Raw genomic sequence first — 27,427 nt, 5'->3', positions numbered from 1 at the left:
TTTTGTAGATTTAAGTCGCAGCCTTCTCCACTGATAAGACTCCCTTGTGATTTAGAGTCAACCTTCTCTTCCAGGCACAGAGAGGGAGACACCCTTACAAATGGAGATTTCCTTTATAAATTTCCCTTAAAAAGGGTAACCTATTCTGTTTTCAGAGCTTCTCCTATGCCTGCTGTTTCTCAAAATAATTCTTATGCCAAAGATGTATATTTGGGGGTAGCATATTCTGCAAATCAAATAGTTTTTTATCTGTGTATACCAAAATATGACTTGCCCAACCTGATTAACCCTCTTCATCCCACCTGGAATTCCTTCCTTCCCTCTTCATCCTCCCCACCGTCCCAATCCTTCCCTTTTTTACTAAATCATTGCTCCTCCTTTAAGCCTTCAGAACCCATAGTCCTCTCTCTCTCAATCCCACTCTTTTGACAAACAAGTGTCTTTTGAGGTTAACTTTCCTGTTTGTATGCTTTCCTCCAAATTCACTGTAATTCCCTTAGTTTTATTTGACAAGTTTTAATTCTTTTTAAAAATCTCCCACAATGCTTAAAAGTGTCTTGCACCTTGTAGGGGAGGAAGACATTTCCTCTTCCCAAATGTGGGTTCGTCTGGCCGGAGAACGAATTAAATTCACACGAGACAGAATAGCAAGAGAAAATTAAACAAAGCTTTATGAGCAACCATGGCCCGGGTCCTTTCGGGAAGAAAGGACACTGAAGAAGTGGGGTGTACAGAGTGGTTATATACCCCCACACAGGGTGTTTCACATATGATTGAAATGTCCCTCCCACAATAGTCACAAGATTGCCCTGTCGGCACAGCACTTGATGGACACAGCAGGTAGTGGTCTGCTAACTCCGAGGGCGTAGCAGGAGGCAAGTCTATTGTCTTGAGCTGTGTGGTCACAGGTGAGCGCAGCAATCAGTTTCTAGCCTAAGGAAAGATGCTTAATCCTTAAAGAAATGCCAAGTTGGGAGGGGGAGGGAAGTCAGTTACAGGAGGTTACCAGACAAGCACAATAAAATGCAGATTTAAGTCCTTGCCTTTGGCATTGATTAAGAGTTTCTAGAAAGAAGGTCATCTCCTTTCTTCTTCCTGGTACAGAGAGGGAGGCACCTTTTACAGATAGAGATTTACCTTACAAATGTAAACGTGTCCTAACAAAGGGCAAGCTCCATTCCTCAGAGCCTCCTTCCCTGTCCCAGTTTATCAAAAGCAATCAGCCTCAAATAATCCTGATGCCAAAGAGACATATCTTGGGGTGGCCAATTCCAGACCCCTACACACCTCATCACATTATCTGAAAAAAGAAATATCAAAATCCTACTCCATTTCCTCATCATTGGATTTCCCCTTCCTCATTTAACTGTTTGCACCCCAAACAGCTAGGGGAGCTAAAAGCGGAGCCCTCCGTAGACCCCGCGGGGCTGCGGGCAGCTCGGCAGCCGGAGCCCAGAATCGCGAGGGCTGGGGTCCCGGACCGGCGGCGAGGAGCACCGGGCTGCTTCCGGCCACGCCGGGCCTCGGCCCGGGCCGCGAGCGCTGGGACCCCGCTGGGACCCCGCTGGGCCCGGGGGCGGGGCAGGGCGGCCGCCCTAGCAGATCCCGGCGCGGGCTGCGCGGGCCAGCGGCGGCCGCGGGATGACCGGCGGCCCGCCACGAAGCGACTGCCACGTCAGGGCAACTTCACAAACCCCGGGCGACAGCAGCTGACGCGGCCGAGCCTGCGGCCAGGCTAGGAGGCGGCCCCTCAGCCCCGCGGCCGCTGCAGCTCCGCCCCGGCCCGCGCCGGCGCCCGCCCTCCGCCCGGCCCTCAGGGAGGCGGGGGAGCAGCGCGGAGGCGGCGCCAGCACGGAGCGCGCGCCTCGCCGGCCCCTCTGCCCCCGCCCGCACTCGGGCCCGCTGGGCGGCGTCGGCGGAGGCTACTGGGCCAGGCGGCGCGGAGAGCGGCCATGGAGACCCGCTACAACCTGAAGAGTCCGGGTGAGCGGGCTGGAGGCGGGGCGGCGCCGGCGGGCGGACCGGGGGGCCGGGGGGCCGGGGGCCCTGAACGCTGTGGTGCCCCGCGTCCGCCGCTCCTCGCGGCTCCGTTCCGGGTGTCGCGCTCTACGCGAGGCCGCCGCCTGCCGGGTTGGCGCAGGCCGCGGGGCACGGGCGGCCAGTCCTGGGCGCTGGGCAGCCCCGCGGCCCCCGGCCTCTCCCTGTGCCCGTCCTCGGCGCGTAGGCCTGGGTCGTAAACTCCGCCCCGGGAACAGCTGGACCGGTGCTGTCCAGGGGCGATGGCTGCAGCCTCCTGCCGTGCCTGCGCTCCGGTTACCCCTCCTCCGGCGCTGCCGCCGGACTGTCATTAGCTGTTTGGTCCACTCGCATTTGAGGATTTGGTTGTTTAAATATCTATTTGCAGCATTTAGGGCGAATAGAATTACAGACATAAAGGAAATATTCTGTACTAAACCAATTAACCAAAGAGCTAAGAAAACTAGTTAGTTGAGCCGTGCACTTTAGAGCTAACCATGATGTTTGCCGTACTGAGTAATACGGTGTATGTCTATATTCACTCATAGAGGCTTCTTTTCCTGTGTTTACTGCCCCTGCTTCATTCCCAGAAGCAGCCCAAACCATCCTGGCCTCACATTCTTACTGGTGCATTAGAAAGATGCGAGGAGAGTCGCCGGCTCTCTTATATTAAGACAGGCTTGAAATGAATCGCTGGCTTCTATACATGGTATTAGTTCCAGGTGTACCTTGAGAAATTTGTCAGGAGGGAGAAACTCCACAGTTCAGCTCTAAGGATGTTAGGGGTGGTTTGACCAAATCTTGCTGCTGCTTATTTTTTCCTTCAAAAAAAGCAGCTTCTCAGGAGGAATGAGTAAGATTGTCATCCTTATGGAAAGAGTTGACATTGTGAATCTTTGACTTTTTTAATATGGAAGAATATGCAAAGACTCCAGAAAACCCTGAGGATATTGACTGAACAGAGCTTTGTTAACTTGAGTGCTGTCCAGCGAAGAAATTTCTTAGGTGACCAAGTGTGTCGAACGAGTCATACTATTTGGGGGCCATGGACTCCTGTAAAGATCTGGTGAAGGCTATGAACCCTCCAAGAAATATATTTATACAGTTCAATTGCAGTGGGTTCCTGATCCCCCCCTCAAGCCCATCTCTTAAGAACTCCAGGAAAAAGAAAAGGAAGATCAAAGAGAAGGAAGGCAAGACAAGCTTAATTTTAAGGTTAGATGGTAGAATGATTAAATTATTTACATTGTCATAGGTATAAAGAAAACTATGTGGGGGCTGGCCCCGTGGCTGAGTGGTTAAGTTCGCTCGCTCCACTTCCGCGGCCCAGGGTTTCGCCTGTTCTGATCCTGGTCACCGACGTGGCACTGCTCATCAGGCCATGTTGAGGCAGCGTCCCACGTGTCACAACTAGAAGGATCCACAACTAAAATAATACAACTATGTACTGGGGGGTTTGGGGAGAAAAAGCAAAAAAAAAAAAAGGAAGACTATGTGGGTAAAATCGTATAGTGACTCCTTGGTCACATGGTACCGAGTTCCTTAGGATCGCTGAGGTACTTAGTGGAATATCCAAAGAAGTAATGGAAATATGAGTAATAATGCAATTTGGAATGGAGAACCGGTGAGTCCCAAGAGATTGTTATCAGAGGACATTGCTCAGTTTTGATAGGTTATCGTACCTGAGATTATGATAAGTGTTTAAAATTCTCTGGAATTTTGTGCATTTCCAAAGTATGTGACTTATTGTCAGTTGGCTGAGCTTTGGACGACATGCTTCTAGCTGTGTAATAAATTGCTTCCTTTTTTTGTTGTTTCGTTTGCTCAAAGGTGGTGTTGCTGTTCTAAAAAGATAATTTTTTAACCTTTTTTTGGTTGTGTGGATCATTTGGAGTTCATGGAGAAGGTGAATTAGATGAGATATGGGACTTAGTAGAAATGCTAGGAGGCATAGTGAAAATGCTTTCTTCCTTTGTTTTATTCTCAGTCTCGTGATATTTTTAGAGTAATGCATATGTGAAAGGGAGTGATTAAAAACCCTGCACAATGTTGGAGATATCTTTTTCTGTCTGATGTGGATGGATAGGATAGTTAAGACAACACAGACAACTGGGTAAGGGCCAGTTTGCTAGCATGTGGATATTAAATTTGTTCATTCAGTAAGATAGGAAAACTTACTTCCTTGTGATTTTTCTGGATTGGACTTGTGGTTGTGGGCAGAGCTCTGGGTGGGGCCACTTCATACGCCTCTGACTAGCTAGCAGTAGTTGCCTCTGGATCAAGCTCCCTGGTCTCTTTTTGGGGTCTGCTTTGGCCAAGGCAGGATGGTCTCATAGTACAAAGTAGGGAGACCTACATGTAAAGAACTTCCTGTGGCAGCTGTCCTCACAGGAGGCCTGTGGGCGTGTTCAGCAGGTGATTGGTGTGTAAGAGACCAGAAACCTAGGAGTTACCCTATCCATGCCCGTGGTGTCAACTGCAGCTTCTGCCAGTCATTCTCAAGCTTTAATGTCCAATTCAGACCCTTCTCCTAGGCTGTAGATACATAGAACTTACTGGTCATTTAACATCTTTACCCAGATTTCCCACAGACCGAAAAAAATCTCTACAAGGTATAAAAACCAAACTCATCAGTTTTCTCTCCTCCCCTAAACTTGCACCCCACCCTAATATTTCTTATCCCAGGCATTAACAGCAACTAGGCACCCATGGGAGTCATCTTTTTTTTTTTTTTAAAAGATTGGCACTTGAGCTAACAACTTTTGCCAGTCTTTTTTTTTTTTTCTGCTTTTTCTCCCCAAAACCCCCCAGTACATAGTTGTATTTTTTGTTGTGGGTCCTTCTAGTTGTGGCACGTGGGACACCGCCTCAACGTGGCCTGTCAAGTGGTGCCATGTCTGTGCCCAGGATCCAAACCAGTGAAACCCTGGGCCACCGAGGCAGAACGAGCAAACTTAACCACTAGGCCACGGGGCCAGCCCCAGGAGTCATCTTTGATCTCTTGGTCTACTCCTCTACTCCATCTCCTACCCTGAAACAAACACACACGCACGCTCAGGCATTTGTGCATGGGCACTAGTACACACAGACACATCTATCTAATCAGTCACTGTTGTCATCAGATCAAGTAAAACAAAACAAAACAAAATGATTAGCTCACTCCTCAAATTGAAAAATGTTCAGTGGCTTCCTGATAGCTGTGGATGAAGTTCCAAGTCAACTGTTCAGCTTGGCCTGCAGGGCTGCTCATGATTTGATCTTTGCCCTCCTCACCAGCCTCATCTCCTACCTTTGCATTTTCAGCATCTATTCATTTTGTATTTTCAGCATCTATTCATTTTGCCCAAATGACTCTCCAGATGGAGCAACTCTTCTCACCTGTATGCCTTGGTCCCTGTTGGAACCTCTGCTTTAAATGCATCTGAAATTCCTATTAATTCTTCAAGCTTAAAGTTCAGCCTTGTCCAGCTCTCCTAGGCAGACAAAGGTAGTCCCTAAATTTATGCATACTAGATCAGTGTTTGTGTTGTGATTGTTTTTATGTCTTTCTCACTGTGAACATTTTTTGTGCGTGTGTGTAAGGAAGATTGTCCCTGAGCTAACATCCGTGGCAGTCTTCCTCTATTTTGTATGTGGGACACTGCCACAGCATGGCTTGATGAGCAGTGTGTACGTCTGTGCCCAGGATCCAAACCTGCAAACCCTGGGCTGCTGAAGCGGAGTGTGTGAAATTAACACTTACGCCACCAGGCCAGCCCCTCACTGAACTTTTTGAAGGCAAGAAGCAGGTCTTGGTCATTCTTTTTTTTTTTTTAATTGTGATATAATTGACATATAACATTATGTTAGTTTCTGGTGTTGGTCATTCGTTTCTCTCCATCACTCAGACATTCTTTAAATGTTTGTTGAATGAATACTTTTACAGAGTCTTACTGGGCAGACACATTAATCCTGAAACATTTGCTCAAGTGCCTTCACCATGGGATTAGGAAGAGGCAGTTGGGGAACATGACATTGGGTTCACATCCTCAATATACCTGCCTCCTGCATTTTACCCATGCTTTGGAGATTGATGATATCAAGATACTTGCTTTCCAGGAGAAATAGATGTGTGAGAGAGAGTAACCTGTAAAAGATCTCTTTAGTTGGAGCTTTGTCTCTAAACCCCAATGTCAGCCCAGTGAGCTAGCCTGGGCTTGTGAAGAATGCTAGTGCCTAGGCCCATGGCGCTTAGAGCTTGCATCCAGAGTGATCTTGAGGCCTCCATAAAAGGGAAGAACAAAAACAGGCAGGTAGGTGCTCCTCACTCCCATTCCCTTCCCTGGCACATTTATCTCACCATGGTAGGAGAGTTCCCTTGAATAACCTTGCAAAGAGATAAGAGAGGAGCTGATTGGAAAAAGTTTTTTCTCTAACCATGAGATGCAAGAGATGGAGAATCAGGAGTGGTGGACTGTGTTCTAGCCCGAGTTGCTAGGCAGTACTTTGAAACTTGACTATTCTGTAGCAGTGATATTTCTCCGTGGGAGCCAGAGAGCCATGCTATGAGGCCAGCTACGGAAGCTCAAGGCCTGGTTTTGAACGAGGGAGAGTCATTGAGAGGGCCTTATAGCCAGCCCATTTCTGACCTTCCTAACTTGTGACGTGGGGAGCAGGGAGGGGTGAAAGGGAACGGAGGATTATGTGAAGAAAGTATTGACTCTCATTTGACGAGTGTAAACATTAAGGCAGAATAAGATGAAGTGACTTGTTCAGAGATTTAGAGCTACAAAACGTCAGAGCCAGAAATTTAATGCAGCTCTAATTCAGAGTCCACATTCTTTTTCACTAAGGTGTTCATAATAGATCTTATTTCAGAAAAAAATAGGGGCCGGCCCGGTGGCCGAGTGGTTAAGTTTGCGCGCTCCGCTGCAGCGGCCCAGGGTTTGGATCCTGGGCGCGGACATGGCACCGCTCGTCAGGGCACGTTGAGGCGGCATCCCATGTGCCACAGCTAGAAGGACCTGCAACTAAGGTGTACAACTATGTACCGGGGGGGTTTGGGGAGATAAAGCAGAAAAAAAAAAAGATTGGCCACAGTTGTTAGGTGCCAATCTTAAAAAAAAAAAAAAGAAAAAAGAAAAAATAGATTATGAAAACACTAACTGATCTCCCTTTCTGTTTGGCTCCGTGCTTTAGCTCTCACGTAGTATGTGCCTCTGTGGCCTATGAACTAATGAAATCAACATGTTTAGTTGTTGAACCAATGATTGTTCCTTTAAATACATTCTTATAGCAATTCTGACGCTTTTATACATCTCTCATAATATCCAGGTACTATTGGGTGTTTATTTTCTTCTTTCCTATTGGACTGAGCTCAATGGGGAAAAGGGAGAGAAAATGTGATAAGGGTATGGAATGACATAAAATCTGACCTCTTAAGCTTCATCACTGGTCAGGCAGCTGATGTGGAATGAAGGAAAAACAATCTCTTTGGCATCTTTGCTGACAGCAGTTAAGCTAATGAACTTCATACCAGTTTTTTTTTTTTTTTTTTTTTGAGGAAGACTGGCCCTGAGCTAACATCCGTGCCCATCTTCCTCTACTTTATATGTGGGACACCTACCACAGCATGGCCTGACAAGCGGTGTGTGGGTTCGCACCCGGGATCAGAACTGGTGAACCCTGGGCCGCCAAAGTGGAATGTGTGAACTTAACTGCTGTACCACCTGGCCCGCTCCCTAAAAGAATGATATTTTTATGTGGCTTTAAATCGGGTTTTCAATCCTTGTTCCATGGGCCCCTTACTAGGTAGAATAGGTGGAAAGGGGGAAATAGCCTGAAGGCCCTTCCAGGCTGGCCTCTTCAACCAAAATGCTCTGTTATCTGTTGTACATATTGAGGTTCTCATTAAGCTTTTCTTTGAACAAAGACTTTTATCTTATTGTCAAATAAGTTTGAAAAACATTGCTTTTAATCAGATCCTTGGAAAGAGATTTCTTGGGGGAAGATAGTAAAATTCAATTCAACTAATATTTGTGCTTACTTTGTGCTAAGCCCTGAGGAGACTGCAGTGAAGTTGATTGTTTAGCAGGAAAGATAGGTATTAAGTAGTTACAAATGAGATGAACTTTATAAAAATAAAATATAGAGTGCTGCGAGGGCTTATAGCATGGGGACTCCACCTGGGCTCTAGGGCAGTGGCTTCCAAACCTGACTGACTATTAGAATAACTTGGAGAGCGTTTCTGGTTTCCACTGTCCTCCCGGGACTCCTCAGGAATTTTTATCTGTCCAGATGGGAATCTAGAGTCACTCCTCTGGAGATGGACAAGGGACAGCATCAGGGAGACCTCCCTGAGGAAGTTACTTAAAGGTCTAGTGGGAGCCAGTCTAGATGGTGAGGTGGGGTGGGGCAGCAGCAGCAGTGTGAGCTGAGGAACATGGCGTATGCTGGGTTAGAAACATGTACATATTGAGACACTCTCCACACAAGTTCTAGACACTAGGCCTTGTTCAATTCTTGACCCCCCACCCCAAGACTATAAGTTCCTTGATAACTGAAACTAGATTTTATTTTGGTTGTAGCTATAGCATCTAGTATGACCTCAATAAATTTTTTGTGTGTGAGGAAGATTGGCCCTGAGCTAATATCTGTGCCAATCTTCTTCTTTTTGCTTGAGGAAGATTGTCACTGAGCTATGTCTGCCAGTCCTCCTCTGTTTTATGTGGGATGCCACCACAGCGTGGCTTGACAAGCGGTGCTAGGTCTGTACCCGGGATCTGAACATGCGAACCCCAGGCCACCAAAGCCGAGCCCATGAACTTAACCACTACACCACTGGGCCAGCCCTGAGCTCAATAAATTTTTGACGGTCAAGTGAACAAAGTCTCTGCCAACAGGGGCCTAGTTCAGGGTAGGAGATGGAAAAGAATATTAATAATGATGGAGTAGGATAGTGACTTAACTTTTTTCAGCTTAAGAACCCTTGTTTAAGTGAAATTTTATGCGAAGGTCCTGATACATACAGAACCATTTGGTTGTATAGATGTGGGAGTTGCTTCTCAGTTAACCTCTCTCCCCATAACATTCCAACCTGTGCCTCCACTCATTTTACTTTTATTGTTTCCTCTCCCTATTCATATCCACCTTCGGAATTCCTACTGTTCTTCTCTAAGATGTCAGTGCCTGACCCCTTGTCTGTCTGCTCTCAGGTTAGGTGTCCACCTAGTGCGTACCTCTTTTATAGCATGTATCAAACTATGTCAGTTGGTTTTCAAGCAGAGTTTCGGCATCCTGGGGCTACCTGTCTTTTCTCTGGCTTTGCTCTCCCATGCCAGTATTCTGACATTTTTTTAGGACCTAAAGCTTGAGGTGAGAGGGGCTGGGATGGAAGGATTGCCTTTGAGAGCCAATAAGGAAAGAAGGAGGGTACAGATACAGATAGGGTTGTATATTGTGATAGGCTGCTGACAGCCATTTATCAGGGGAATAAAAGGCTGTGCCATTAACTGAAAGAGGTGGAAGAGAAAAGAGATGAGAAGCGAGTAAATAGGTGTCAAATAGTCTTGGGGTGCTAGTTGGAGAGAGTGGGCTGGTGGGCTTACTAGAAAAATGTAGGAACATTGGGTGGCATTATGTCCCAGTGGAGGTTGTTGATAACAGCTCTGTAAGGGCATCAATGTGCTTGCTTCTGTGACTTTTTTACTCCCACTTCAGTAATGCTCAGCTGTTTGGGTATAGACACCAAATGAGAAGATGGTTGGATTGGATCAGTTGGAGTTGAATTTTATTAGGAGAGTGTGAAGAGGAACTCCTGAGAGCCAAGAGTGTGGATAAAGAGGGAAGTGAATATATGTATAGATGGGGTAAAGAAAGTTGTGGGATCCGTGGATTGAAGGTTTTAATTAAGCTGAAGAATCATTTCAAAAAGGAATTCAATTAGGGCCATGGAGATGCAGTGACCTCTGGGGACAGTCCGTTAAATTAATGCGAGCTAGTGGATGGAAAGTCCCAAGAGGTTGAGGATATAGGGGGGTTTACGTTTATGAGCATGAATTCCAGAGGGCACGTTTTGTTAACATAGGTGTTTGAACAAGGTAGACTTGGACTGCCTGTGTTAGAATCCCAGCTCTGTCATTTACTAGCTGTGTGATCTTGGATAATTATGTAATCTCTCCATGTCTCAGTTTCTTTGCCTGGAAAATGGGGTAAAAATAGTACCTACGTCATAGCGTTGTTTGTTTTGAGGATTACATGAGTTAATGTTGGAGTGCTACCACATAGGAAGTATATATAAGTACTTATTAAATAAAAATAGTGTCTTTATGAGACTTGCCTATATATTTGAATTAATGTGTAATTCTTCTAATGCCTAACTGTCATTTCCTTCCCCCTTCCTCCCATTATTACTGTTAGCTCATAATTAAACCCGTACTGTATACTCGGTTGAATTAGTCCTCTACACATTTTTTGTCGAAGGAGCAACTTCTTCATTGGGTTTCTAAATCTGTGCTAATCACTTGGAAAAGTGTATTTTAAATGCGTCTATCTTGTGAATTTTCTTTTAGCTGTTAAACGTTTGATGAAAGAAGCGGCAGAATTGAAAGATCCAACAGATCATTACCACGCGCAGCCTTTGGAGGTTAGTTTCTACCTCCATCTTCCATGTGTGAATTTTAATACTTTCGTATTTTAAATTGCTTAAAATTGTTTTTCATTGCTTTGAGTCATAACAGACGTGTTTGATGTGGTTTATTGATATGTTTTACTCCCTATGTTTCCTATTTTATTAACCATTCGGAATCAGGTATTTTACAAGAAGCAGATTACCAGTCTCTATAAAAGGGGTCTCAGATGCCAAATTGGTTTTAGGTCATGAGTGTGAGGGAGGGAGGAGAAGTGGGAAGAACCCCAGACTCTGCAGTTTGGAAGACCTAGCCCTTTTTGGCTAGTCTGGCCTTTTGGCACAAACATCTCCACCTCTCTTCAGTCTTCTCATCTGTAAAAGGAGGGTATTTAAATGTGCTCAGTCTGGCTTCCAAGATAATAGTGAGACTAAAATGTAATAATGTGTGTGCGAGCATTTTGCAAATGTAAACTCTAAAGTACTTGGTAATTGTAAGATAATGGTGATAGCATATATATTAATATTATTGACCACTTATAAATAAGCTCTTAGGCATCTATGAGGGGTAATTTTTAAAAGTTTGTTAAAATAATCCAAAGATACAGTAATTATTTGGTTATATAATAATTATCACTTACTTGTATTCAAGGATTAATTTCCAGCTTAATTACATCTATAATCTTATTTATGAATATATAGCAATGCTCAGACATTTTTAAATGCATTTGTTTAAAAAAGATTTTAGCTCTTATGGGACATGAAAGCTAGATTAAATAGCTTTTATTTGTAACTTTACACTTGGGAAATTTTGTGCATTTTATACTTGAGAAGCTATTCTAGCAATAATGTAAAATATTAATTTTTCTCACCCTGGAATATTTCTAATACTCATTGGTAAAAACGATCAAACTTTTTACTGTCATTGATTCCTTGCTTGTTATTATTTTTGTTCAGGATAACCTTTTTGAATGGCACTTCACAGTTAGAGGACCCCCAGATTCTGATTTTGATGGAGGAGTTTATCATGGACGAATAGTGCTGCCGCCAGAGTACCCCATGAAACCACCAAGCATCATTCTCCTGACGGTAGGATTGGCTTTTGGATGCTTGTGGTCTAACTCTTCATGGTGGCTGCAAAGTATATTCAGCATATTCATTTTCATTAAGAAATAAAGTGGGACATTATTATAATTTTGCCTTTGGGGACCAGGCCTTGGTACCACAATTTTTCCCCCCAAAAATAATTCCTAGGAATTACCGATGATAATAGAATGCATAATTGCCATGGTGTGGTTGTTAGGCTTCAATGAATTAATGTATGCAGAGTGCTAGGCACAGTGTCTGGCACATGGTGAGTACTAGTAAAGGGTAGTTAATGTTACTGTACCTCTTAATCACATCCTGTCCCTCAGTTTCTCCCCTTTCTTACACTCTGGTCTTCAGTTCCCTCATTTATATGTGTAGCTCTTAGAATAAGAGCTGACACAGAGTCCTCAATAAATGTTAGCTGTGTTATTACTATTTATATCTTAGGATTTCCATCTTCGCATATTTTATCCCCATGTGAAGGAAAACTATTGATCTAATTTTCTTTTATCTTTCCTGAGACTTTGTTCCATCAGTGAATTCCTCTCTTAATTGTTAAGCTTTCCTTCCCTCATTTCGTTTAATTGATATGTGTTTAATTATCCCCTCTTCTTGAAAAAAGCAGACGTAAAACCTTTCTGTATCTCTGCTACCACTTGAAGCTATTGTGCTGTTTTCTCTTTGATAACCTTCGAGGCCTCCGTCCACTGGGTTAGCCTGGTGCCATCTGGTTTCCACATCCAGCACCCTGTTGAAACGAGCTTACTCCACCAACCTCAGAAACGAGGTTGAGAAATCCTACTGCTTCTTCTCAGTCTTCATTCTGTTCCATGGCACACATTGTGTTGCAAATGGTGACACAAAAGATGTTCATCAATAAATACCAAATTAGTGCTGCTTTTACCTATATTTGGTGTAGTGGAAAGAGCATTAGTTTTAGAGCTGATAGACCTGGATTCTGACCAGTGCTTTTTCCATTATACCATCGGCAGTTTACATAAGCTCTTTAAAATTCAGTTTTCTCATTTGTCAAAAGCGTTTTGTAGTGTAAATATAGTCATACTATAAATTTCCTGGCATATAGAAGCTGCTTAACAAATATTAGGTGATGCTAAGAATTGTTAGTATTGGCAGTAGGGCCGGAGCAGGATCCTGGAGGGGCCCTACTATGTTGAGTCACTTTAGTTGCTAGATCATGGGGAGAGCCACGTGGTCTAGGGACAGGGGCTGGTGCCTGGGGAACCTGGTGGAGGTGTTTGGGGCAGAGCTGTTCACTGACATATACAGAAATATTTCAGTAGTTAGCGAATGGTCTGGTCATATTTAGCACGCTGGCCGAGAATCAGCCCTGCCCTTCTGATTTTCAATATTTGCTCTTTCTGGTTCACTTCCTCTCTTTTGAAAAGTCTTCTCTAACCTTCATTCAACAAATATTTATTAAACACTCGTCATGCACTCTGTGCATCAGAGAATAAGTCAAATTCTCTGCCCATGTGGAGCTTATGTTCTAACTTCATGCCTCTTCTTCTCCTAAGTATGGATATGCTACAAGTTCAGACTTCAACTGTTTTCTCTTATTTCTGTGAGATGGCTTCAACGATCACCTCTGTGAAGTCAGGTACCAAAAATGTTTTCTTCAGATGTCAGCGTGTCTGTATTTCTGCCTGCCTGCTGGACATCATCAATAGCTCTTCTACCAAGACAGTAGATCCAAGTCCAGAAATGAAATCATTCTCTCTGATCTTCCTCTTCTGTGCTCCTGTCTTATGAAATTGTATCATCCTCCTGAAAATCACTCCCCTCAGAGCCTTCCTCACCAATATCTAGTTGGGTGGTACTAAGTCCTGAGGTTTTATCCCAACCTCTACCTGTCTTCTCTTGTAGATCCTTCATAGAGCCTGGCGCCGCACTAGGCACAGAGGAGGACGTCAGGACCTCTTTATGTGTAAATTATTTAGATTTCAGTTGTGCAACTCAGTTTCAGAAAGCTGCTACAGCTTCTAAAAACAGCTTTTATTATTTGTTCAGAATCCAACGAATATTTGTGGAGTGTCTATAAGAGAACAAAAATCTGTGTGCCCTTAAAGATTACATTCTTTTAAAGTTATCTTTAAAAATTATTTACATATAAAATGGATTTATACTTATAAAGTATAAAACATTAAACACACACATATATAATTTTTTAAATGCCTTATTTATTCCTAAGGCTAATGGACGATTTGAAGTAGGCAAGAAAATCTGTTTGAGCATCTCAGGACATCATCCTGAAACTTGGCAGCCTTCGTGGAGTAGTGAGTATTAATTTAAAGTGAATAAATCTTATATAACTTTAGTCAATTCATAACTATATATTATAATACACTCTTGAGATTGAAGCTGTTTAGGACAAATAATTTGATATTATTGAATAAATAATAAAGATGCTTTTCCTTGTCTAGATTTTTGCTATCATTTTAATACAGCTCTCCTTCCTGTACCTGTTCAGTGAGAGCTTATGAGTCTTTTTCTTCTCTTTCTGGGGTAAACTCAGTTCCTTTTACGAAGCAAGTTAAATTGGTGTTTACTTTTTATTTCAGTAAGAACAGCATTATTAGCCATCATTGGGTTTATGCCAACAAAAGGAGAGGGAGCCATAGGTTCTCTAGATTACACACCTGAGGAAAGAAGAGCACTTGCCAAAAAGTAAGTTTTGCGTTTCATTCTTCATTAAGATCCAAATACTATTCTGGCTAATGGCTATTAGGAGATAGGCTCTGTCTCTTACTTTGTAAGTTACCTTGGCTGCAGGGTCTACTCTTAGTTTTGCTATTTTAGAAATTCAGTTGTACCAGTTTATCCAGGGGTGACCAGAGTCTAAGGAATTGATTTCATGCTATCTTGTTTTAGAAAGTAGTTGATAATAATCATCCTACAATGGGAGATATCTTCTCCTAGAACATGGTACTGGTCATTTGTCTCCACTTGGGGAGTATTGCAGATGGAAAAGAACCAGAGCAGTTATTTATATGTTTATGTGTAGCTTTCTACAAGATTAAAAATTCCTTGATGGTGGGGAGGGAATCCACTTTACACATCTTCGCATCTGGCTCATAGCAAGTGTTCAATAAATGATAGTGAATAAAGCAAAGATTTTCTTTATCAAGGTGAGGTTTCCCAGTGGTATTGCCTTCTCAGTTTTTTCCAGGGACATTCTGTCTATATAACCCAGATTAGTCTTTAGATTCAGAGTTTCCTCTCCTTTGAGTGGTGCTAAGACTAATTCTTGATTTTGATCATTTTCCTCTTCTGGACTCTGCTGTCTACCACCCTTCAGACATATTATGTTAATTAAATGATAGTATATCTTACCTTACACAGCCTAGAATCGGCCCTTCACAGATGTTTGTTAAATCGAATAGATTTTGGTGTCTGGAAGATTTGGTAGACTCCCTGGTCTCATCATCAGCGTTTCTTTTTAAACCTCTTTCCCAGGTTCTAGGGAAATACCTTACTTGTGGCTCCTATTCAGCGATTATAACATGTACTGTGAATGTATAGCATTTGTTTTTTTATGATTTTCTATCTTGATACTTATATCCATTTCATGTACAAGGTGATAAAAAAGAAAAGAACTTGGTTTTTTTGTTCTAGACTTCTCAGTATATCTATTTATTCTAGATGCTCAGTCTATAATAGAGGCTTTTTAAACATGATTTTGCATTCAACTGTGGGAGCATACCACCCTTGGGGATAGACTGATATATTCAAAATAAACATTCTCCTTTAAGTTTCATCTGACTTCTCAGTTAAAAGTGGACACATTTTAAGGCAAATAATTTGGATACAGCTGATTCTCAAGAGGATCTAGACAGTAGTGCTGCTTCTAGTGAAACAAAATTTTCATCAATAAATGCTAAATGAATGCTTCTTTTACATGTATTTTGTTTACAGGAAATTATTTAATAATTTAAATAACATGTTCTTCAAGACCTAAGGCTTTTATCATGTTGAACTAGAGGAGCAATAAAACAATTTTTTAAAAGGAAGTTCAGCAATGTAACTATATATTTCTACGTATTATACATATTTACTTCCAGTCATACAAATCCTCAGCACTCTTGTGAGCTTCAGAGCACTTTTGGCTATATCTGGAATACAAAGGAGAATATGAAAACATAGAAAAATAAATTGTAGGAAAGACTAGTTAACAGATTATCTTGAGTATCTGCTTAATATGAGTGATAAATTTCAGAGTCTTTGGATTTTCCATGAGTTCTCCATCTTTCAAATGTACTGCTATGTAGATGAATAGGATTTGTGAGTTTTTTTCCTGGAAATATGTGTAAATTCTATTTTTAATTGGCTTCTTTACTGTTTTATATATGTTTCTGCTAAAGACAATTCAAGCTTTATAGTGGACTTTTTTCACAAGTTTAACATATGGTTGTTAGTGTGATTTTGAGGATGTGTATTTAGACAGTTTATATATTTTGTTGTATTAATCTAAAACTTATTTTTCTTTAGATAGTATGTTGGGAAAAAATGGAATCTAAGCCTTGGATTTTATTTTTAATTTTAGATTTTTTTAATTGAGATATAATTGACATAGATTTTTTTATACCAATCTAACTTGTGTATTTGTCTCAGAACTATAATTATTGCTAGCATAGTCTAATTTACATGTAGATGAATGTAATATGGAATTATCCAGTGTTCTTGTCTTTTAAATTTAATCATTCAGTATTTGAGTAAATTGGATTAACATTCAAGTATTTGATTTATACCCATCAAAAAAAATTATTTCCTACCAGATCACAAGATTTCTGTTGTGAGGGATGTGGTTCTGCCATGAAGGATGTCCTGTTGCCTTTAAAATCTGGAAGTGATTCAAGCCAGGCTGACCAAGAAGCCAAGGAACTGGCTAGACAAATCAGTTTTAAGGTACTCTAAATTCCTAAATAAATTCTAGTTATGGAGCTCTTTTGTTTACTTTCAAATTCTGCATAGAAAGTAAAGCAATATGGTTCTATTGCAATGAAGTTTTTAGAAATAATTTTTTTTATTGTAAAACTGATAATATACATTCACAAAGGCAGTAAAAGGTGGTAGTTAAAAGCTTAGACTCTGGTGTACATGCTGGGGTTCAAACCCCAGCTCTGCTGTCATTGGTAGTAGGATGTCAAACATGTTACTTAACTTTACTTTGTGCCGCCTTCTAATCTGTAAATAATAATGGTGCAGTCGTGTGTCACTGGACGATGGGGACACATTCTGAGAAACACGTCCTTAGGTGTTTTTGTCATCGTGCAGACATCATAGAGTATACTGAAGGGGAGCGAAATTTGCCACCCCAAACTGTGTCTCTCTAACATGAAGGTTATTTTAGGCTGATTATTTTTAAGAAACAAAAGACTCAGAAAGTTTTTCTTGTTGGCTCCCCCTTAAGTGCCTAAAAGAATTCAGATGAAAGAAGTTGTCTTGGGAAGCAAGCTATCACCTCAGCCTTACATGAACGAGGTGGGAGACAGGCGGGAACCTAGTGCTTTTGCCTGTTTGCTGGGCTCCCCTCTGTGTCTTCTGGTTCTGTGTGGCCAAACAAACACTTGTTTTCCAAACGTTTGCTCCTTTTCACTACCTGTGAATTGCCTTCCTTCCCTTTGACGTCCCTGACTCTCTCCACCTTCAACATCTTTTGTCTTTAGCTGAGATGGTATTTAAGGTGAGGGCTTCAGCCATTGTGGTGAGTTACTTGGTTTTCCTGGGTTTCTGTCATGTATACATGTTATTAAACTTTTGTTTGTTTTTCTCCTGTTAATCTGTCTCATGTCAATTTAATTCTTAGATCAGCCAGAAGAACCTAAAAGGGTAGAGGAAAATTTCTCCCTCCCGTACAGTGCTTACACAAACCTAGATCATATCACCTATTACACAGCTAGGCTGTATGGTACTAATCTTTTGGGACCTCTGTCAAATATGTGGTGCATCATTGACCTAAACATTGTTATGCAGTGCATGACTGTAGAACTGTCACTGGTGCTCAATAAATTTTAGCTATGATTATAGAAAATATAGATAAACGATAAGAAAATAACAGTCATGCATAATCCCATCCCCAAGAAATAACTGCTGTTAATATTTTGGTTCATCTCGCTTATATCCTTTTTTTCATCTAATTGCTTCTGGATTTAATTAGCTCCACCTGCATTAAGCAATATACTACCTCCTTTTTCTTCTCCACTTCTGTACATCCTGTCTGTCTTTCCAGGTCCAGTTCTTAGGAGAAATTTTTCCTTTATTTCATTGTGGTGCCTGAAAGAGGAGGTGCTTAATAAATGTTGGTTATTCTCTTCCTTCTAAGGATTCCTATTTTACTTAAAATTGCTTGTCTGAAAATATCAGGGCCAGGTGTGTTTTGTACATCAGAATTTCAGATTTTAGAAACTATCAAACATATACCATATGTTAACACCTGTAGTGGGATCTGGGGCAGCACCCGATAATCAAACCCATTACTATTTCCTTACAAACCTGGGAATATTTATGCTAATATGGGATAAAGACTGCTAATAGCCTCTCATGTCAAAGTTTGCCTGAAAATTACAAGAACTTAGTTTTTAGAGCTTTTTGGAACTGTGGATTATGAACCATGAGTGTTAGTTTCGTCCCTCACCAAGTAACATCTCCTTGAGAACAGGGGCTGTCTGTGCTTCTTCCTATAATACTTCAGAGTGTTGTACATGTGAGTGCCCCGTAGTTAACTGATTGATAGTTTATATTAAGGTAGCAATTAATGTAAATCCAAGGGAGGGAATTTAGTAGGTTGTGGGTTATTCTGTACATTTCCTCTTGTAATACTGCTCTTGGCTGTATCTTTTTTATAGGCAGAAGTCAATTCATCCGGAAAGTCTATTGCTGAGTCAGACTTAAACCACTCTTTTTCACTAAATGATTTACAAGATGATATACCTACAACATTCCAGGGTGCTACGGCTAGTTCATCGGTATGGCTCTTGTCTTTTACGTATGTGTGTATCTATATCATTATCTTTATTTACAATAGGAGGAGGAGATCCCTAGATGAGGTATCTGAATATTTTGGTTCTCCCTAACAGTTAGATTCTAGCGTAGCTCTCCCACTAATGAATTATGTTATCTTAAGCAAGTGATTTATATGTTCTGGACCTTCTTTTCTGTTAATTGGGGCTGGACTAATAATTTTTAGGTCCCATCATCCTTCTAGAATTCTATGATTTCTTTGAAAAGTTAGTTTCTATATAGTGCTACACTCTGAATATAACAAAATGTACATAAATAAGCCACTTTCTAAGTAGACAACTGTGTCTCTGGCAGTTTTGTTAAGCTACATGAAGGCACTGATTTAATAAAGGCCTCGAGCTAAAGATTTGCCTTCGACTGGCTTTGTCCAGTATAGTAGCCACTGGCCACATGTGGCTATCTAAGTTTATATTTAAATTATTCAGAATTAAATTAAATTAAAATTTCAGTTCCTCAGTTGCACAAATGATCCATAGCCACATGTGCATAGTGGCTACCATATTGGACAGCATAGATATAGAACATTACCATCATCATAAAAAGTTCTGTTGGACAGCACTGCCTTACCCATAGTAATTGTCCGATAAATAATTATTGAATAAAAAATAAATGATGCTATGGATGTTGCTGGTTGTGCCCTGATCTGTTGTCAAAGTATTGGTGGGCCTAGGTCGTCAGAGAGACCCTAGGTCACCAGAGAGAAAATGTGACTGGATTGTTGCTAAATAATTAGGATTATGGGGAAAAACATTGACTTTCCTTTTTATGTAAAAAAGATGAACCGTCTTTTGGGGTCTTTTTGGTAACAGATTGTTTGGTTGAGTGGCCGCATTTTTCCCCCCTCTCCAGTTTATAAGAGATTTTAAAGGGTCAGGAAAGTTGAAATAGGAAACTACATATCTGCCCCTTACTCAGGAATAACTTACTGTAAAGTGGGACTGAATGGTCTTGAGTGGCTCTGTCCTGTTCAGAGAGCGAGATGGGCAGAGAGAAGTGAGTTGGAGACAGCAGGGGAGAGGGTGCTCTGGAGGGAGCACTGGGAGGGCTGGAGACGGAGGGCAAGAAGAAAGGGCGTGCTGAGAGGTAAGTCATTTTATGTGTAAGTTTATGCATTGCAGAGGAATATATGAATTCATTTTAGTCCGTATATGTGTTAGCTTTTCGCCTTCAGAACTTTGTTTTTTATTTCTTAAATAGCTTTTTTCTTTTTAGAAATGGTGCCATCCTATATAGAGAGGAGCTGGTACTCTTTTTTTCCAGCTGTAAGGACAATCTCCTAAAATTTGTGATGTATTTAAATCTGTCTTTAGTCTATTTTAAATCTATCTCAAGTCACCCTGTTACATATTCCAGTTACACTTATGCCAGTTGTAATTTACTTTACAATTAATTATTTATTGTCTATCTCACGTCCCAGAATGTAAGTTCCTTGAGGATCAGGGCTCTCTCTCTACTGCACTGGATCCCCAGTGCCTGGCATGATGCCTTGTATACAGTAGGTGGTCAGTACATGTTTGTTGATTGACGAAATGATCTTAGGATTAGTACTTTTAAAAAATACTGGGAATACAGGTAAAGAAATCAAGACGTTTGAGTAAATTAGATTGCACAAACAATATTGTTATTAGTACAGTAGTATTTCAAAATAGTCCTTTGATTTTAAAGTACATAAAACTTAGAATTTTTTTTTTAAAGATTTTATTTTTTCCTTTTTCTCCCAAAGCCCCCCGTACATAGTTGTATATTCTTCATTGTGGGTCCTTCTCGTTGTGGCATGTGGGACGCTGCCTCAGTGTGGTTTGATGAGCAGTGCCATGTCTGCACCCAGGATTCGAACCAACGAAACACTGGGCTGCCTGCAGCGGAGTGTGTGAACTTAACCACTTGGTCACGGGGCCAGCTCCATAAAACTTAGAATTCTTTCATAGATATGGGTAACTAATTGATAGTAGTTCTGGTTAAAACACTGACATGTAGTAAGTTGTCTACAACTGCAAGTTAAGCTTTTTATTACATTTATGTACAGATTATCTCAGAGTGTGATTATACAATTTTATCACTGTGGAAGTCACTGAGACTTGGTTTTGGCTAGAGATGGCTGCCTTACCTGCAAGTGTAATGTAAATTTGCTGAGATGTTGTACATCAAATCCCAGATAAGCTATGTTTTTTTAGCTTTGAGGGGGCGAGAGATTGCCCAAAGTCTAAATACAGCAGATAACATCAGGCCATCTGTTGCAGATTTTTTAGCTGTGTAGAAATGGGGAAAATACTGATGGTAGTTTTGTGTTCTTTCAGTCTGTCGGATTTTTTCCCCCGCTTCTCAGGGGTTGAGCTTCTGAATAAGCCATTCCGTTTTGTATTAAAAAGCAAACGCAAAACTCCCTCACAGATGCTGGTTATTCTAGGTTATTATAGAAAAATTTATATGTATACAAGGGACTTATCTGTGATTTTTTTCCAATATTTAAGTTGAATTTAATTAAGTGCAAACATCACATACTTCTACCTTCCCAGACATGGTCACTTCATTTTAATTAAGGAAATGGAAGCTGTTATGACTTGTTTTCATGCTGTGATATGTGTGTTTGAACAAGTTTAGGCAAACAGCAAAGATTTGGAAGTCCTGCCACAAAGCTTACCGTATTTTGAAAATGCGGAAGCCGACAGTTCTCCATCTGGCAGTTCAATAGGAACTTCCGAAACTGAGTCCAGTCCGTCCCTCAACTCCAGATAATCTAGGTTCCCGGGGCCCGTAACCTTGGGGTCGGTACAGTTTTCCCTTGATGTGATTGTTTTAAATTAGGAAAAATTTTAGCATTTTATAATATTGTAGCACTAGGTTTTAGTCAGTAATGTATCATCCAAAGGCATCTGAAATATAGGAACCTAGATTAAGCAGTATATCTATAAAAATATTTCCATTAAATGCATGACTAATGTATTATCTAAAGCCAACATTTTAAGGGATTGTTGTTCTAAGTATATTAATTATACTAATAAAGGTCTGAAAAGCTGTCCTAAGTAAAGTCATGACTTTTTTTTAACCTAAATTTAGTGCCTCCAAAGGAATATATTAATAACAATATTAATAATAGCTAACATTTAATAAGCAATTGTGTATCCTAAGCATTTTATTTCATTATCCTGTTTAATCCTCACAGTACTGAGTTGGATAGTATCCTCGTTATACAGATGAGGGAGCTGAGTCTTATGTTAAATAATTTGCTTGGGGTTACACATCTACAAAGTGGCAAAGCCAGCCTAGTAATGGGAAGGCTTCTGGTTTTGGTCAGGTATGTGGGCAGGATAGTGTTCTGCCCTCAGACTAATGGAAAAAGATAACATGTATAAAATAAAAGCTTGAAGCTGAGTCAATCTCTTGTGTTAGTTTCTGGATTGGTAGCACCATCGTGTTTTTTATTTTCCTTTAGAACCCTTTTCCCTCGAAGCCTTGAGTGCATTTGCTTTCTCAGACACTTTCATCCTCTTGGCTGAGCAATTGAAGGAATGGGAGATTTCGAATGGAATGTTGCTGTGTTGGCTGCCATGACTCAGTTCAACTCAATGAGTATTAAGTCACGAGTGACTCCTGCGCCCCTGTAAGACCCCATAAAGTGCTGTGGCTTTGCGTATCTGCTCTCTTGGATGAGCACACTGCTCTTGGGAGTCCTGGAGAATGGAAGTCCAAGTTCATGCAACTCTCATTCAGTATCAGCCCTGACTTTGACTTGTAACTTTTCAAAGTCAGAGCTCCTTTCTTAGCTCTGTGTTATAGGTCACTACATTTGAGTGCTTCCAAAAGATAGTTTTAAGAAATTCAGATTATTTAAGCATCTTGAGGTGAACGTCAAATTTAAAATGTAATGTCTGAGTCTGGCCCGGTGGCATAGTGTTTTGCATTTGCACGCCCCACTTCGGTGGCCTGGGGTTCCCAGGTCTGAATCCTGGACGTGGAGCTACACACCACTCTTCAAGCCATGCTGTGGCGGCGTCCCACACAGAACTGGAAGGACTTACAACTAGGATATACGGCTATGCGCTGGGGCTTTGGGGAGGGGGAACAAAAAGAGGAAGATTGGCCTGTAATTTCTTCTTCAGGTAACTTAGATCAGCAGTTTTTTCCCTAATGGTTATGGCTGTTGCCAGCACAAAGCCCATCCTCTTGCCTTTTAAAAAAAGTATTTAAATTACATTATTTGATTCTTTTTTTTCTTCTAAATATTACAATTTTCTCTAATGGAAAGTATTTTAGATGTTTTATATTTACTCAGTTTTTAAAGTTTTTCGGAATAAAACATGCATTCTTATTTTTTATTTGAAAGAATGTGTATTGGCACTAATTTAATCAGTATAAAGTTGTTTTCAGTAAAAGAATTAAGGTCATTGGATTATTAGGGGTAGAGTTAAGGTATCTTTATGAATAAAGTAGAATTCCTATTTTATAGAGCTTTTCTTATCTATAACCATGTTTAAGACTTTGAATCACTTGGTACCACATTGTGGTTATACTTTGACCAAGCAGTCGTTGAAAGGATAGAAAGCAGTCAACATCTAGTGCTTTGTGCGGCAACTAGTGTGCCAGAGGAGAGGATGATGCATCGAGCCTCCCACAACTGCCTTCAGATTTTTCTCGGCACACACCCAGGGAACTCTTGACCACAGAAAGTAACACAGTTCATACTTTATATGCATAAAGTAACACAGTTCAAACACACGGGAAAAGGTTCTTCTAGACTTGTGTTCAATTCAGCTGACAGGAATTGTGAGAAAGAATAAGCCTGATTTGAAAACCACTTCTAATTCTTTCAACAGTATTGCTGTGAAGAACATACGGTTTGAAATTATTTCCTATGTTCTATGATTATTGGTGAAAGCATGTTGATGTAGTAAGATAATACTGGAAAAAATCTGTTTCATGAAGGGCACACAGTTAAGAGTTGCTTTTTTTTGCCATTTAGCATGGCAAATTTTCAAGCAGAAAGTAGAAACCAAATTGCTTCCCTTCTTGGCTCTCCTGAAAGAAGGGAGGTGCCCAGATGCCTAGCAGATACTGCTGGAGTTGCAGCTGAGGGAGAGTAGAAAGGCGTCTATGGAGAATCTGGGTCAACTCGGTCCTTGTCGTATTTGTTGCTGGTAAATTCCTCCTCCACCTGGTGAGTACTCAGAGTAAGTTGTGTTGCTGGCTTATTCACGAGGGTGAGTTGCTAGTCTCAGCATTCGGATACTTCTTAGTAGTTTTGCTCTTGGTTGTATTTAGTACTCTGAGACTCTGTACTCTTGAATAGATGACAGGTGTATATACAAGTTTTCTTTGCCAATTACAAGCACAACTTCTTACAATTTCCTAGTATGGAGTCCCGACCCCCTCGGCAGCGTCGCTTCAGCAGCCTGCCCCGCCTGTAGCTAAGAATACCTCCATGAGTCCTCGCCAGCGCCGGGCCCAGCAGCAGAGTCAGAGGAGGTCGTCTGCTTCACCAGACGTGGTCCAGGGCCCGCAGCTGAGAGACAACCACACTGGTCATGGCGGATCCGCGGTACTGATTGTCGTCTTGACTTTGGCCTTGGCAGCTCTTATATTCCGACGAATATATCTGGCCAATGAGTACATTTTTGACTTTGAGTTATAATGTTGTTTTGTGTCTTAAGAGCTGTGACTCAACTGCTTCATTAAACATTCTGCATTGGGTATAATCTAAGAATTGTTTACAACAAGTTTATTTTGTATTTACCCCTCATTCCTTTTTTGATCCTTAAGAAATTCAGTATAAATCTAGCTAGACATTCGGACTGTCCTGCTTAGTTTAAGGGACTGGGAGTGGAAGCCCCTCGTCTCCCTATGTGACCTGCTTTACAGGGAAATGACATCGTTGTTTCTCATGCCTCAGCTTCTTTTTATGTAAATTTGTGATACTTTTCTGTATAACCCTTTGATGTTTTTGGATAAAAAATGGTGTTTTAAGTTCCATTATGTATTAATAGTTACTCAATACCATTCATTGAGTATTCTGTTTCTACTTATGTAGAATGATATAGGGATAAGAGTTGAAAAGGGAAAGTAAAACCCCTCAAATAGCTTACTTAAAATATTGTTCATAAGAACCATACTGGGAATGCCCATTCTGTGACTTACTTTGTGTCCTAAACATTCTTCAGTGAAAATAACTATTTCAGTCAAACGTTTGTGAGAAAATGAGATGACATCTGTGTTGTTGATGTTACTTGAAGAGGGAATAATGCTTTGTAACCACTTTGATATGCTGTTATCCCCTTCTCTTCAGTATGCACACAAGATTTAAAAAGGAAAGAAAACAATCCTCTGTAGATCTTTGTTTTGAGGAAGGGTCCAAGCCAGAAAATCCCTTGATTTTCATCCAGAAGTTAAGTGGGAGGATCTTAAGATTTGAATATTTGCTTTGCTTTGAATTGTATATCTTTTAAGATGTGTTATATGCCTACCTTTGTAATCATTATAAATTTAATTATTCCAGGAATATGCATAATGTTGAAATATTTCATGTACCATTTTAATAGAAAAGCTCAGGGCCCAAATAACAGTGATAGAAATTAGAAAAGTCTTTACTTAGAATTGTCCACCTAATCAAAGCCCAAGAAATAATTTTCAGTGCAAAATCAATATATAACTTAGTGCTAGCTAGCTCCACAGACTCAAGTAGATAATTTTATCATCCTAATGCCTGATGAGAACATAGAATCATAGAACAACATTGCCTTTAGCATGTTCAGTAACAGCATTGAGGGCACTCTTGAGAGTATTGTTAATGAAGATTTAATTTTTAAATACAGGCAGTCCCTCCCTAGCTTTCAAACAGGTTATTCTCTACAAGTGCACTTGTAAGTTAATTTGTTTTACAACTCAATGTTGTAAATGGTGTTTAGATCCTAGACGAGTCCACAAAAGTTAGTCCGTAATGTCTATTGAATACTTTGGGGGATGGTATTCATAAAGTCCTTTTATTTCTTTTAACTAACTGAAGTTATAGGCAAGATAGAAAATTTGTGAAATTATTTTAAAGGCAAATTTAATTTTTACTCCTACTATGGGACTTTGATTCCATTAACCATCAGGCACAATTTCTGCGTTCATCTGATAGCCAGTTTTCCTTTATATCTGCATCTAAAATAAGAACATATTATATACTATTATATAATAATAGTTGTCTTAAACTTTAATAAATTAGTGTTTTAAAAGTGTTTATAGATTGTTTCTGTTATAGCTATAGCTTGATAAAGTCTAAAAAACCCAAGGGCTTTATGAAGACCTCATATGTCAGGAAAATTATAGGTTACCATTTGATAACTTTATTGCCATGAGAAAATATTTTCTGAAGTCTTGATTTGGAACACAAGATATTAGAAGTACTGGTTCAGTGGTCAGTGGTCTCCTAGTGAGAGGTCACTGACCCACCGGGAAGGCCAGGTCCTGTTCTCCCAAGAAGAAGGAAACCCCGTGCTCTCAGCCTGTGCTGAGATGAATCGTGTGCTCGAATGGTCCTCCCGCCATTTCCTCTCAGTCAGACTGGAGCCAGCCTCTGCACCTCTGTGATCTTGTTGCCTGTTCCATGGGGTGGACCTCTACTTTAAAATTGATGAAGCCGAGAAGATTTGCACTGTGCAGATCCTTCTCTCTCTGATTTGCATCTCTTCCCTCACCCGTCAGCTGACAGGCCACCTTCTTGTTTGTGTTGGCTTTTTTTTTGCACCTGCTACGTGTATCTGAAAGTGGCACATTTTTTGCTCCTTCCCTTTCAGCTCCCGTATGCTACCTAAAATTCTTCAAGTTGTCGATCTGACATCCATTGTGGAGTTAATGAGCAAAATTGATCTTTGGGGCCAGTGTTACTCGGGCCATTCTTACTCAAAGGCCATCTGAAGGACCTCTTCAGAAAACTATTATTTTTAAAGCCCCAGTGTAACCCCTAATTATAGGATAAGGGCAAAACTGAATGTTTGGTGGGTGAGGGCTTAGGACTCCTTCTCCCAATCCTTGGATTTGGGGCACGCATGGCTCTTTCTTTGACCAACATAGCACTTGACTACATATCAAGGTCGTTAAAATAGCATGCTTGAAAAAATGTATAATGACTGTTTCACCTGTAATTAAGCCAATGAAACTTTTCAAATTTTATGTGTTGTGGGGCTTTTATGTAGCACTTTACATTTTCATGCTGCTTATTGTTTTATTCTACTGAAATAAATGAATTTCATCAAAATTCTCAACTAATTTTTTAAAAAAACCTCTAAAAACTTTATTATTTTGACAGTGGAAATATAAAATTTCCTATTTCAGGAGAATAAGAAACTTTTTTGTTATTTTTGGCTCTGAATAAACTTTCTGGTATCTTGAAACCCCCCGTTTGTATAGACCCGAATCAGTAAACAAGCAAACCTCACACATTTCGACTTAATTTGAGCAGAAACCTAGGCTGAAGTACTGAAAAGCCTATACTGTTTTATTGCTTGCAAGTAAGTATATGAAAGGTGAATGCATTTAGTGAACATGACTTTTAACGAAGAATAATGTATACATTAACATGGGTAGTAGTAAAGCCTTTGTGGGAGGCTGTACCTTGCTCAAAAGCTGTTTGGAACACCTCTTTAACAAGCTGCCTTCAGAACTTGTTTGAGCTGCTCAATAAAACCAGTGACTTTATTCATA

The 27,427-nt window shown here is 40.7% G+C and overlaps 1 protein-coding gene across 4 annotated transcripts; it reads left to right on the top strand.

The window, feature by feature from the left end:
* Positions 1 to 1,716: 1,716 nt before the first annotated feature.
* UBE2J1 (ubiquitin conjugating enzyme E2 J1) lies at positions 1,717 to 27,427 on the top strand. 4 transcript variants are annotated; one of them, XM_070223555.1, is made up of 9 exons: positions 1,821 to 1,983; positions 7,559 to 7,642; positions 10,566 to 10,639; positions 11,579 to 11,710; positions 13,920 to 14,004; positions 14,290 to 14,395; positions 16,504 to 16,633; positions 18,574 to 18,693; positions 24,099 to 27,427. In XM_070223555.1, the coding sequence occupies exons 3-9, from the start codon at positions 10,580 to 10,582 to the stop codon at positions 24,375 to 24,377; spliced, it is 912 nt and encodes a 303-aa protein (XP_070079656.1). In that variant the 5' UTR covers positions 1,821 to 1,983; positions 7,559 to 7,642; positions 10,566 to 10,579; the 3' UTR covers positions 24,378 to 27,427. The 4 variants fall into 4 exon arrangements, with proteins under 4 accessions (XP_023506562.2, XP_070079656.1, XP_070079658.1 ...); XM_070223557.1 differs by lacking the exon at positions 1,821 to 1,983 and adding an exon at positions 5,344 to 5,503; XM_023650794.2 differs by lacking the exon at positions 7,559 to 7,642 and having other exon boundaries at positions 1,717 to 1,983.

This window comes from Equus caballus, chromosome 10, assembly GCF_041296265.1.
Source record: "Equus caballus isolate H_3958 breed thoroughbred chromosome 10, TB-T2T, whole genome shotgun sequence".
Lineage (NCBI taxonomy): Eukaryota > Metazoa > Chordata > Mammalia > Perissodactyla > Equidae > Equus > Equus caballus.
The sequence above is the reverse complement of the archived record's forward strand: the minus strand, read 5'-3'. Positions and strand labels throughout refer to the sequence as shown.

Coding starts and splice junctions, on each gene's coding strand:
- UBE2J1 (XM_023650794.2), top strand. CDS start 1,953: ATGGAGACCCGCTACAACCTGAAGAGTCCGG. Junction 16,634..18,573: donor CTAGACAAATCAGTTTTAAG/GTACTCTAAATT, acceptor TCTTTTTTATAG/GCAGAAGTCAATTCATCCGG. Junction 18,694..24,098: donor GTGCTACGGCTAGTTCATCG/GTATGGCTCTTG, acceptor ACAATTTCCTAG/TATGGAGTCCCGACCCCCTC.